The sequence below is a fragment of the Typopeltis vanoorti genome, chromosome 1 (assembly GCF_054136105.1).
Source record: "Typopeltis vanoorti isolate ZY-2024b chromosome 1, IOZ_Tvanoo_1.0, whole genome shotgun sequence".
In the NCBI taxonomy this organism is placed as follows: Eukaryota; Metazoa; Arthropoda; class Arachnida; order Uropygi; family Thelyphonidae; genus Typopeltis; species Typopeltis vanoorti.
Genome location: NC_143549.1, coordinates 125,104,188 through 125,118,605, shown reverse-complemented (window position 1 = coordinate 125,118,605; position 14,418 = coordinate 125,104,188). Strand labels below are relative to the sequence as shown.

Genomic DNA, 14,418 nt, shown 5'->3' with positions numbered 1-14,418 from the left:
ATTAAGAATAAATAAAATGAAAGCAAATATAATAAAATTAAATAATAAATAAGTAAAAACATTGTACTGGAATATCACATTTTAGAAACAGTGGACAACTTTAATTACCTAGGATTAATAATAAATAAACAGGAAGAGAAAGGAAATATATAAAATCTAGGATACAGAGAGCACAGACAATTTTAACATGTTAGGGAAAATATGGAGAGCAAAGCAAATAGGCTTTAAAAACCATCACATTAATTAATACAAATATCAAATCAGTTCTGCTCTATGCATCAGAAGCATGAATAACAACAAAAGCAATTGGGGAAAAAACTGCAAAGCATTGTAAATAAATGTTTAAGAAGAATTCTACAAATAGAATGGCCAGAAAAGATATCCAGTAAAGAGCTATGGCAAAAAAACTAAACAAAACCCAATGTCTGACATCAATCAGAGAAAATGGAGATGGATAGGGCTGTACTAAGAAAACTGAAAAAAAAATCAAACAACATTAGATTGGGATCCGTAAGGAAAGAGTAGATGTAGGCCAAAGATGAGCTGGTGGAGAGGAGTTGAAGAAGATCTCTGAGACTGAAAAAACCTGGACACAGATAAGTAGCTAACACAAAACAGTGTAAGATGGAGATCCGTGCCGTGGCGCTATGCTCCTAATGGGGTGAAGACAAGTAAGTAGGCATGCAAGTGTCATGTGTAGGTATTGCATCTCTGCAGGATCTTCAAATGGATGGTCATACCCAGTTACACATCCGCAATATTTTGCAATCGTTTCTCAGTCAGGTTTGCTTTTCGGTCATGATAAGTATTCAAGTTGGAAGATAAGAAATCTGGTAATGCGGACGGAAACTATAGGCTGCGCTCGGCTAATGATTCCCGGACACTGAGAGCCTCCTTCTGTGTACTGTCGTAGTAGTGAAATCAAGAAAAATTTAACATTTCAGTGAAATGCATCTCAATTTCGCTGAGAGATAATATTTTGCAGATAGTTTGATTCATGGTCTCGCCTAAGGAAAAAAAATATGATACGCCACTTGGACCTTAAGAATTAAAGAACGTGATCAGAAGGGGCTTGCTATTTGAGATCAATTATCCAACTCGAAAGTCTTGGACAGAATAGGTGTTCGTTCTTCAAATAGTTTAGTATTTCTAACTTTTATGTGTTCGTAATCTGGTTTACAAAGCTGTGTGTGCATGTATGTGCAGTTTTTAGGTGGCTTCTTGACGCTAAGTACACATTCGTCTGCGACACAAGTGTTTATTATTATTACTTCATTGTTCAATCTCTCTCTCTCTCTCTCTCCTTCTCGTTTTCCTCTCTCTCTCTCTCTCTGTCTGTCTGTCTGCTTCTCTATCATTTTCCTTTCTCTCTCTCTCTCTCTCTCCTTCTCGTTTTCCTCTCTCTCTCTCTCTCTGTCTGTCTGTCTGCTTCTCTATCATTTTCCTTTCTCTCTCTCTCTCTCTCTCTCTCTCTGTCTGTCTGTCTGCTTCTCTATCATTTTCATTTCTCTCTCTCTCTCTCTCTCTCTCTCTCTTACTCTTCTAATTTTCTCTCAGTCACTTTAGAAATTACTTTATAATCAAAGGCTCAATCGTAGTTTCAAATGATGTCAGACTTTGTTGTTTTTACAACAGAATAAAAGACGCAAACTCATTAAATACTCCTCATAATGTGAGATGAACATGTTAAGAAATAAACACGTAGGATGTCGCTGATAAAATATAATTTATGTAACACATTTTCCGCAATTTGTTTCACTAGAAATTAAGAAGTTAACTGTTATCATTGCAGCTGAAGAGATTTAAGAGTATAACAAAATAGCAAAATTATTTGAAACGATTGTAAAAGTTTAAACTAAACTGCTGCACTGATAAAATAAGTTAAAATATTTCATTAAAATTAGACATTAGTACATGGAATCATTCTTTCATTCCCGTTTATTAAAATATGATATAGTTTTTGTAAGTTGGTCGATATGTAATGTAATACGATGCAAAGATTCTACTTGTATGAACATCTGCAAGGCATGCTACGATTTCTGTCTGAGACAGTCAAAAATCCCATTGCATTTGTTAGTAAAATCAATTCATACCGATATTAAATATTCGTCTGCTAGATATTCCAAATAATCAAAAAATAAGTAGGTTTTTTAATGTCTTGTGAATGTTAAAATTCTATTTAAATAAAAAGTTATCTATCAAATAAACGTTAGACAATTCTATTAAAAGAAATCATTTATTCTTATTTCTTTTGCATATTATACACAGCAATAAAAAAACAACAAGAAAAAGTCATATTAAAATTTCGAAATGTACAACCAAAACACAATCATATTCTCTACGTAAATTAAACAATCAACATTATTTGTAAAACAGTTGTTGAGAAATATTTATCAATTAAACTATTAATCAGTACAAATAAAATGAAATACAAAATTTCCTGTTAAGATCCAGTCCATGCTAGATGAAAATAAATAAATAGATAAATGAATGAATAAATAATCTCTATCTAAGTCATATTTTTCAACATCTCGAAAAATAGTTAATTAAAATATCCAGATTAAACCTTCTGCGATTAAACTAGGCCAAAGTGAAATTTAAGTCATATAATTTGATTTCTTCTTCTTTTGTAATTCATAGAAATAAAATAAATATTTTAAAATAGTTTAAAAAATTAAATTAGTTTAAACTAAATTAAATTAAATTAAATTAAATTAAATTAAATTAAATTAAATTAAATTTGATTTGATTTCTTCTTCTTTTGTAATTCATAGAAATAAAATAAATATTTTAAAATAGTTTAAAATTAGTTATGAGATAACAGTGTGCGTATAAAATATACTTGTCTTATTAATTCAGTAAAAAAAAAAGACATTAAAATTATTTTCCAATAAATAAATTCGCAGAAAAAATACAAAAGTGTGCTATTCAAATTAAAGTAAGTTGCAAACTTCTCGAATGTTTTTTTCCTTTTACACATGAAAAGAAATATAGAAAAGTCCTAGTAAGTATTTTATCGAGATAGTTTTTTTTTATGAACACAAGCCATTAAATCTAAGTGAACTAAATAGCAATGTTCTTCAGAATTTCGGATTATAGATTTACACTGTTGACCCAATTGGAACTGTTTCTTCAACGAAACTTGGAAGATACAAGTGGAGATTTGCTATCATTAAAGTGATCTTCATCTGCAGTTATTTCTGTATAACCATCGTGGCTTCTCCTTCGACAGTAAACAATGGTACAACTGATCAGAAGGAAAAATGTAAGAGGGATGACAACCAGTATGAGAAGTACGAAAAGAATCCTAGGCTTGCACTTTGATATTACAGTATACTCATTCTCACCAGCGTTACTTTCTTTTCCTAGTTTTAGAAGTCCGCGATCACTCGAAGCAAATCTTAAGGGAACCGTACAACTCGTACTGTTTTCACATACCATGTTTTCAGGAGTGACGGAGTACACTGTTCTTCCCAAGTCAACATCCAATTTGACTTTGTTTTGATCATTGAAGTCCATGTTTTCCACTACGAACTGGTAGGTATCCGTATCGGGTACTTGAACCCTCACGGGACGGCATCTGGTGAATTTGTCGTAGATAGTAACAGGAATCTCTTGAAATTCAACAGTAAATGAACAGTGATCAGCAAGCAGTGTATTGAGTATTTCTCTCCTTTTTCCAATGATATTAATCATGTCACCATGCAGGGTAGACCAACCTTCCGTTATTGCTTCTCTAATGGCTTCTCGAAAATCCGATCTTGCCTCGCGTGCACTATCTGTAATATTATGTATTATTTCGGTGTTTTCTTCCAGTGAATGCTTAATGGCAGTTCTCATACTGATGCGAGATTCTCGAATGGCCGTTTCCACTTGTTTTGCAAGTTCAGAATTCTGTTCACCTGCTTCAATAACAGCGTTTTTCACTTGAAGTCGGGTTTCATTCATTACTTTTTTAAGATAATTTCGAAGATCAGTATTTCTGTTGACAACTTCTTCGATGACGTCCTGAACACTGGACCAGGTCCTCCTTACCGAATCGCTTAGTTGTGTATGCATTTCTATATCCTTGTTTAAGAGCTCGGTAACAATTTCCATGGTCTCGGAGTTTTCCTCTTTTACGATGTCTAGTATTATGGTTTTTAGTTCTCTGTTGTTCTGAATGGCTTCCCTAATTGCACGGTGTATATTTAACCATCCATCTGTCACTGCTCCTTTAATCTGTTCACGTATTTGTTTTTCTCTTTCGATCTTTTCTTTAACGACAGTTTGTATATGGGAGAGTCCATTTTTAACCGCTTTTCTGATTCCACAGCGCAAATTCACAACACCTTCTACGACATCCCAAACATTTGATTTCCCATTTCTCACTGCTTTTCGAACGAGAGAATTAAGTTCCACATGGCTGTTAACGGAATCTCTAACACTTTCACGTATCGCTTGTCTTCCGTCTAAAACAGATTCCTTTATTCTCATTCGGAATTCTGAGTTCCTTTCAATTTTGTCGCGCACCAACTCTCTCAGCTGCGACCTTCCCTCATTCAGCGTTTCAACAATTTCCCGTCGAAGATCAGCTTCTTCTCTTATTACGCTTTCTACTTCTTCCCAAACGGATATCCAACCATCTTCTATTGCATTGTCAATAACCTCGCGAAGTTCAGTATTTTCATTTATAGCATCTCTGATTTCTTCGAGAACCTGTGCCCGTCTCTCTAGAATATGTTCCGTTATTTCTTCACGGAGCTCTGTACTGTTCTGCAACTTTTGTAGCAGTAAATTCTGCAGTTCTGCGTATTGTGTTTGTGTGTTTTCTTTAAGCTGTTCACTCAACTCTAGATGTCTGTTGAGTATATTTTCGATATTATTCCAAACATTAGTCCATCCGACATTTATGGCATCCTGCAACATTCCACGAAGGATGGGCTCTTGACTAAACGACTTTCTTATGGAATTTCGTATTTCTATTCCCGCTTCTATTCTATCTGTAATGAGTTTGCCAAGTTCTGAATTAGAATTGATTGCTTTTCGCAATACACTTCTCAGTTTTGACGAACCTTCCTTTGCTGCAGTGTTAATCTGTTCCCGAACAACTTTCTGCGCATTTATCAGATTAAAAACAATATCATTTACCTTAGTCCATCTTTCTGTTTTAGCCTTCGATATAACCTCCGTAAGTTCTGTACGAAGAGTTTCTTCGACGGATCTGCGTATTTGTAATCCTTGGTGAACAGCTTCCTTTATCTTGCTTTGCAATTCGAGATCGTCGATGATAGCACTGTCTATGTCAGATATTAAGATAAGAAACCTCTTTGATACCGATTTTTTAATATAATTACGTAGCGAAAGTTCATATGTTGTGATTCTTTCTATGTCGTCCCATACCTTGGACCAGTCGTCTTCTGTTTGGCTTATGAGATTTCTGATCTCTGCATTTTTGTTCACTGCATTTATTACAGCTTGTCTTAACTGGATTCGTTTACGGGTAACTGATTGTTTTATCTTTTTTCGCAGTTCAATGTTCTTATTAATTTCCAAAATCAACAGTTCTTTCAATTCTGTAATTCTGTTTAGAATCGATTTGTAATCTCCAATTTTCGCTCTGACTCCTGCATCACTCATGATTGTAAATCCTACATTATCCCATACAGATATCCAACCAGATTTACCTGCGTTCCGTATTAGATCACTTAGTTCTTTATTTTGATTTACAGCCTCTTTAATTGCCTGCATTAGTTTTGAAACGTTACTAACAGTCTCCTTAATCTCTTTCTGAAGCTCCACACTTTTCGTTATGGTATCCTTGAGGAAATATGTAAGATTAGCGTTTCCTTCTTTCAGATGGATTTCAATTTTTTCATGAAGTTCTTTTTGATTCATTATCACCCATTCCACTTCATCCCAAATATCAATCCTCCCACTTTTTACAGCTTCTTGGATGAGGTTGCGAAGCTCGATGTTTTCACTGACAGCTTCCATGATTGCTTGACGCAAAAGATATCTTTCAGCAACCGCATCTGTAATGTTATCACGAAGTTCGACATTTTGCTTAATCTCGTTTTTCACAAGCTGTCGTATATTTGAATAACCAGCAGCAATTGCTTCTTCTATTGTTTTCTGTAGTTCAGCATTCTGAGAAAGGAGCTCTACGATATCATATTTTATGTTTACCCATCTTTCGTTCACTTTAAGCTTCACAAGATATTGAAGTTCCATGTTTTCTTTAAGAGCGTCTTTCAGTCCATCATTGATCTGTATCTGTCGTTGAAGAATTACTCCCATTATTTTCCTTCTCAGTAGTAAATCATTGTTTATTTCATTCTTTATGTATTGGTGCAAATTTAATTCTTTGTTCTTTAAGCACTCGTTTATTACTTCGCGCAACTTTCTTTGTTGGGTGATTTCATTTTCTATTTTGTTGAAGATTAAAGAAAGTGAAGAGCTGTTTTGCACTGATGTTGTAGCAATTAACGCTGCTTCGTCGATAATGGACTTTAGTTCTGCATCTTGGTTAATTGAATCAATTATGGCGTTTCGTATTTCCTTTCTTCCAGCTACAACACTGTCTTTTATTTTCTGTTGAAGTGCTAAATTACTGTCGATTGCTGCTTTAATGGATTTATTTAAGTTCTTCTTATCTTTTGCTTTTTCTGTAATCGCATAGATCACATCCTGTTCTTGATTTACAATGCTGTGTACGGTGTCCCATACATTTGACCAACCTTCTTGAATAGCTTCCCGTATGACATCTCTCAGTTCTGCATTCTCTTCCAGGGATCCTTGTATTAATATTCTTAAGCGTGACCTTTCTTCTACAACTGTTGTTTTTATTTTTTGACGGAGTTCTGACCTTCTATGAAATGTATCCGAAATAAGATCATGTAAGGATGATTTCTTTTCTCGGAAAACTTTCCTAATCTCATTCCACACTTCGGTATGCTGACTTAAGGCATTTGTAACGAAATTTGTTACATCAGCAAATCCGTCTTTCCAAACTTTCCGCACTGTATCTCTTAACTCAATGTGTTGGTCGATGGCGTTGTGAACTGCGTCCTGTAAATCTGAACGTCCTTCTTTGACAGCTTCTTTGATCCTATTTCGAAGTTCTGCTCGTTGTTTGATGGCGTTGGTGATGACTGTCTTCACGTTGGCCCTTTCATTTTCGACTGACGTTTTAATTTGGTTACTCAGCTCAACGCTTTGGTTTATTGCTTTCTTTATGGCATTCTTCATATGCAGACGTCCTTCGTCGACAACCTCAAATATCTTTGTTCCTATTGTTTTGTAATTTTTTTTCAGATCTTTAACGCCTAAATCCTTGTCACGTGTATCATCCCATGCATTAAGTTTCTGTTCGATGCATTCTGTTACATTCTGTCTGCCCTTTACTATGTAAAGGAACACTCCTGGATCAGTGGAACAGGCAGATACTCTAACTGAGGATCCATTTAACAGATAGTACTGCAATTTTCTGTTTTCTCCAGTTTTGAGATTTAGATCGAAATTTACGGTATCTGTCTGCCGAATATCAGAAGAAACGGGTGGAACATCACTTATCTGATGCACAGTCGAAGGTCGAGGAGAATTTACTTGCTGAGATTCGCACCAGAGAGATGATATTTGTGGGAGAAGTTTCGAGTCAGTTGATGAAACTGTTTCTTCATATTTGAGGGTGTAAAGTACTGTCAGTCCTATGCCTAATATCAAAACGATTGAAAGGCAAATGAAGAATGCAATGATCCATGGAGAACAATATCGTCTGCTTGTCGACTCTGAAAACAGAGAAGAGAATAAAACCATTATTGTTACTGATCAAGTCAGAAAATATCACTGTTATCTGTACGCATATAAAAATGAATGAATGTACAAGTACATTATTATAAATAAACCATTTTTTTAATTGTGTAATGATAATTACGCCCATGTGGAAGATTCGTTTCAGAGAAACGAAGTTATTGTGTTATATTCTGTTCTAATATCATACATCAATAAATAGAAACGAAGTCTATTTTTATGATATTTACTCACTCACTGCAAGAAAAAGTTTAAAAATGTAGACAACTTACTCACTTTTGATGAGAAAAAAAATATTCATCTTCTTCTTCTCCCTTCTACGTGTTAGGCCTACTGCGCTGTTACAGAGCTATCTGTAGTTGTACTAAGTGGTATCACCTCCCGAGGTTGAGGTGACTAGTCCTATGCCTTCCGGTATATTCTATGGCTGTAGCTGAGGGTGTGTTCACGTGGCCGGTTTGCCTGCCTGAGAGAGGTAAAACCTCAGATAAACTGGGGAACAAAACCCTGCTGTCCATGCCCAAGACTGGCTAACTTGGCTATGTCTGAGAAAGAGCCTTAAGCTCCTCATGTCGGCGACGGGAAAAGAACCCAGGACACTTCACACTCCTTTTCCAGGCAGGTTGAGACGCACATATCCACTAGGCTAACCGCGCGAACAAAAAATTTCATTTAGCTGCTAAGTGAAATATTAGTTGATGCAGTTGGAAATGATGCATGCCACTTAAAAGATTTAACTGGAATTATAAGAAAAGTGATTACTATTACTGGGGATCTTGAGAAAATCCTAACTCCCAGATGGCGATTCCTTTGTTTGGTTATACCAAAATTAGAATCCTGTTAAACAGCAATCAAATTCCATGATGTCCTTTCGATTGAAAATGAATTAGCTGGTCTCACAGGATTTGGATTTAATCATAAATACGACACATACAACCAATGTTATGTGGTCAGTATCTTATACGATCTTTGGATTTCAGATTGGATTCAAACCCAGGTCGTTCCAACCAAAGAACAAAGTCGCATCATCCTTGCAGTTGTGCTACGATAGTGTTCGTCGCAGATACATTGTGGTAGTGTTTCGCTTTAAAACTAGGTTTTTTCTTTATGCAAGACAGACAAGCCGATCATACAATATGACAGTTTGACTAGTAATGCAAATGAGGTATAAAGACAGGATATTGCATACGCAAACTTCTTGGCATTTTGTATCAAGAAAGTGTGAAAATTAAGGATCAGTGACTGTCTGTCTAGAAGAAAACGAATTCTGATCTGTACATGTGGGTCACACTTTTCATTCAGTTATCATGGTGACAGAACGGTGGTTATAATAAAGTAAAATATTTCGGGATAATTTAAGATGATTAAGATGATAGCATTTTGAAAATTAGAAAATGATATAGTGATGTTTACAAGATATTTATAATAATGAATTAATTTTACAAATTAAAGTATATTCTTACTTTCTAAGATCAGATCTACGATTTGATTTTCTGCGATTAAAACTTGCTTCAGCTCATTTCACAAGAATAATTTCATTTTTTCTTTCTACAAGAAAGACGAAAATGCGTACAGCAATAATCCACAATTTAATATGAATTAGGCGAAGATTCTCAGTATTCGTACCTCAAAATGCATTCTACAATATAAGTGGAAAAGGCAGTGCAGAGGAGAATTCAGGATGTAATTTAGTTCACATGAAATTCACTTCGCAAAATCAACTTCAGGGTCGTTCGAAATAATTTCCTAATCACTTGAAACTAGCTGTTTACTTATCCACAAATTACGCTAACGCCATTGTGTCTATCTTATCATTAGATAAGATTTGATTAGATCGAACCTGATGATTTTAGATTAATAAAAATCATCAAGTTTCATCTAATACAAATAGTCACGAAGCAGTCATACAGATTAATTCACATTCTGCAACATAAATACCTGTTTATGCTTCAGATAAAACATTGATATTACATTGATGTTTTTCGTAAGCAGCTACAATTATAATAATTTATATTTACTGCGTATATTTATATAATACACTGTAATTTTTGATTCATGGTACTTCCATAAATTAATTTTATTTGAAATTTATGCAAATAATGTTGCACGGGAATATGCGTTAGAAAATTGTTTAAGTATAAAAGAGTTTATATTTGATAAAGGCATTATTGTTTTATCTTTAAATATGACTGAAGAATAACGAACACATTTCAGGATCATTCACTCTCAACTGTCCAGGACTTATTACGTGTTCCATGAATTCTTTTCCTCCAATGGATTCTTTTTTCTGTTAGCCTTGTTACCTGTTAGAAAGAGGTCAAGACTGATCGGAACTTCCCAACTTCACGACATGTTCTTCTCTGTCATCCTCTGTCTAATTCACCTCCAATTCCAATCATTCTGAAAAGAAGATTGTAGGGCAGTCTTTCTGAGCACATCCTGGCTATCCCAAATAACTGTAATTCTCTTTTACCTAGCCTATTTAAGATGTTACTTGTGTAGTCAAACCCTCGTCAAATACTTACTTTCAAAGCATTTTCATGTCTTCTTATTCTCCACTGATACAGCTCTCAGCTCCGTACAGCACCACCAGAAGGATCATCCAGTTGAAGAATTTAATATTTGGTAACCTTTAGGCTATGGCTGATTTTCTGTTTCTCCATATTTTGTTTGGCTTATTAATTTATGATGATCCTAAACTTATTCTGTATCAGATTTAGTGCAGCTTAGGTCTTCAGTGATTAATTATCCAATGTAATTGAAACTGTCCATTCGTCCTATTCTTTTATTATTTATTGAATCGTTAAAATGCTTTTCCCACTGCTTGTTACCGTAATTTGTCATATTCAGATTTATCTCAAGCTGTATGTGTTGCTGGATAGATTTTGATTCTAAATGATTGACTTTATGCTGTCTAAATTACCCACTATCAAAATATTATCATCTGTATATTTTATGTGGGTAATGTTTCATCCCATTGATATTTACTTCCAGGCAATTCTCCTCGAGTATTCGCCAATCACCTTTCAGAGGAACAACGTGAATTTTTTTTTTTTTTTGCAGTATTTCCATCATGCAGTTTCTGTTTACCGAATTAAAGTTGCTTACTTTGCTTCGGTCAAATTTGCTAGTTCCTGTTGAATAAGGATTGCATCACGTATTCCTCTTCCATCTCTTAATCTATTTGTTCTTCTTCCATTACTTTTTCATACTTTTCATTCTACTCCATTTCATGGTAGTCGTCTTATGAATATTTCAATATATAAATAATATTTAATCGTGAAGTGATTACTAATTATGATATTGATGTCCGATCCTATTCTAATTTACGCTCACGAGTAGACGTACACATTTTACCGTGTAGGCATTCGGAACCGAAATCCTAAGGAATAGGTTGGTTGCTCCTTATTCTAGGTGGTGTCGTATGTCTATGGAAGCGTGTTTTCGTGTTTTCACGGGGCCGGGTTGCCTGTTCTGAGAGACCAAAGACCCGAGGTTCCGGGTGAAAAAAAAAAAAACCACTACCATATGAGACCAGTTAACTTACCTTTAGTGGAAATAGACATATTCCGCACACCTCACACAGGCTACGTTTGATTCACTGACGTGAATCGAACCCAGGTCTTTCCAACCCAATGGTTTCGTCTCTACTGATTGAGCTAAGGAGGATCATTGTTGACGTATCTGCGTATTTTACTAATGAATGCAAATTGAAAGTTATGAACCGTTAGAACATTATGAACCGTTACAATTTTTATGGAAATAAGTTTTACATGAACAGATCATGATGTGTTTTGCAAAAAAAAAAAAAAAAAAAAAAAGTAAAAATCCAGTTGAAATAACACGGATATGTGAGTCGATATATTCCATCAATCCAAACTGGATTCCTGGTTAACCTCCCCCTGTTTCTTTTCTTTAATGTATGAATTGCATATAGAATGTAATCAATACATACAGAATTTTGTTTCCATCTCAGGTATTTCTGCATTTGTCTTTTTACATAGTGAATGTTTCGCAGAATTAGTTTAAAAGGAAGAATTGCTTTCTCTTTCTCGTGAACTATTATGTCTTTATTATTTGAACCAACCATTCCATTTTAAAGAAATGTTGATAACCGCTTCATTTTTCAGAACAGCTTTGTTAGAGTCAACGGTATCGGTACAAAGCTTTCAGTATATATGTTGGCCTACTTACGATGGTGAAGACAAGGATATTATTTAATCACCAACATCATAAGCTTCTATAATTCTGGGTTAATAATTCTTTCATTACTTGGTTTTCATCGTCCGGGGAATACTAAGCATTCCTTTCTGAAGTTATGTTTTGAGTATTTTTCAGTAGTTTTAACCGATTTAATTTCCGTGTGTGGTAAGAGATGCACATCTTTCCCTTTTCAAATCTTGTAGTTGTGATATTGCTACATAGTGAAGTGCGTCTTTTGATTTCTTATTTAAAACGTCTGACAATATCACTGGGACAGTCCAATACTATTTTCAAGCTAAGTATTATGCTGTCTTCAAAGAGAATTTTGAAGACTTTTAGTTATTTTGCTCCATTATTCATTCCTGCACTGCTGATGTAGAAATTATTCTGGACAAAACATGCTCTATTTTGCTCAACAAATGGATGATTGAGGTGCTCGCGATAGTGCTGAATTAAATACATGACCAAATATTGTACCAAAACAAAAAAGGTATAACAGCTTTAAAGGACAAATTTGGAAAACATGCTTAGAATGTCCCAAATGAAGAAAATAAGCAATGCAAAAATAACTAACCTAGGAAAGATGCTATCGGTAATTTGATTACCGATAGCATCTTATGATATTGATATTAATACTTGTTGATATTGATACACATGATCTTTAAAATAAAATAATTTAAATATAATAAATACCAATATCAACACGTATTAATTTCAGTATCATACTAGTTACGTTGAACACTAAGAAAAAAATTGAAGATTTTTGTTTGAGAAAAAATATTATAGGATAACTGGCAGAAAAATGAGGTATTTGTATCTAAATTAAGATTGATAGACCAAACTTCATTTAGACTGTGATTGAAGATATGCTTAAAAACATAAACGAAATAAAATTTTGAATAAGGACATGAGTCTTCAGCCATCATGATACTTGAATCGTTATATATACAAGTAATAGTATCTTCTGCATACTGAATATACTCTGGTGATTTAAAAATTGTAAAAAGATATATACAATTTTGAAACCACATAGAAATGATCCTCTTGATCCTCTTGGCCGAATATTTGGCATATTCCTTCTCCAATGATCATTTGTACCCTTTACCCCCATCATCCGTATTTTCTCTAGAAGTTTTATTATTATTAGTAGTAGTAGTAGTAGTAGTTAATCGGAATAGTGTAATAAAGGCCTCGTGTTATATTTCTGTCACCAATGGCTCCAAGAAATTTTCTTACGTTTAGATCCTTTTAAATTCATACGAAACAGTTGCGGTAACATCTGCTAAGATGAAACATAATTATACAAAGATCATTAAATGTTCGTTCACGTTTTGGAATATATAGAATTTAATCATATTTCTAAACAACAATTTTATCTATGGGATAATAATTATAAATCCTTTTGTGTGATTATACATGGGAAATTTCATACAAATGACTACAGTTAGAAACTTTTTTCCGTATTAGCAGTAATTTAGGTTTAACTCCTTGATAAAGCAAAACTGAAATGGAATTTTGTTTTATAAATTAAAAGTTTAATTTACAAAATATACTTACTCATTTTCGCTTTTCGAAAAGTAAGGCAGTGACTGGAAACACTAGAGATTACGGCAATAATGAACACAAAGAGAGAAGGGGTGGTTAATCTGAAATGTATAAACCACAGCCAACATCCGAACTAGTGATCGATTTTCCAGGCAGCATAGAATATAAAGCCGAGTGAAGACCGATAAGATAAAATAACAGTGAGTATGTGTGTGGCAGAGGAAAGAGAGAAAGAGAGAGACGTTTCAAGTGACGTTTTAATGTGATAACTAACTGCGTGATTACATTTACGCAAGCGATAGGAATTCTAGAAACTCCGTATTGTTGTTCAAGGTAATAATTACGCAACTCTATTATACCTGATCATTATAATTGTATTTAACACATTATATGTCAGTAGCCGTAGATAGACTATGATTACCATTGGTGTAGGGTAATTATTAGTGCTATACTGACTCTAATTTCTATATAAAGAGGATTATTTCGCCAATTTCAGTACATCGCATATGCTTGTATGGTGTTACTATGGCGAATCAGTGTTATCATTAACAACAATAATCAACCAAAATGGAAGGATAGAATAAACAGGTGATTTTGTTATCTCGAGTTGCACATCATATGCCAAGTTGCTACGGGTTGAGCAATTTTCAGAACTAAATATTTTAATGCAAAATACTAACGGTTTTTAAATATGCTAATAATCTGCATGTAGTATTTTATTACGATTACAGTAAATACAGTTATATAAGTTATGGAGAAGTTGTAAGCGTCTGTATGTGTGACCATCTGCTTCCAAAAACACTGCAATATTTTTTCGTTCACCATATTATTTTGACCTATGTATATACCAGAGAAAGACATTCAAATTTCCAAATCTGC

The 14,418-nt window shown here is 34.2% G+C and overlaps 1 protein-coding gene across 1 annotated transcript; it reads right to left on the bottom strand.

Annotated features, from left to right (window-relative positions):
• Positions 1 to 2,841: 2,841 nt before the first annotated feature.
• On the bottom strand, positions 2,842 to 13,659 carry LOC150110393 (uncharacterized). The gene is made up of 2 exons (XM_090393488.1): positions 13,552 to 13,659; positions 2,842 to 7,769 (listed from the first exon to the last, which is right to left on the bottom strand). The coding sequence occupies exons 1-2, from the start codon at positions 13,553 to 13,555 to the stop codon at positions 3,133 to 3,135; spliced, it is 4,641 nt and encodes a 1,546-aa protein (XP_090249614.1). The 5' UTR covers positions 13,556 to 13,659; the 3' UTR covers positions 2,842 to 3,132.
• Positions 13,660 to 14,418: the final 759 nt, after the last annotated feature.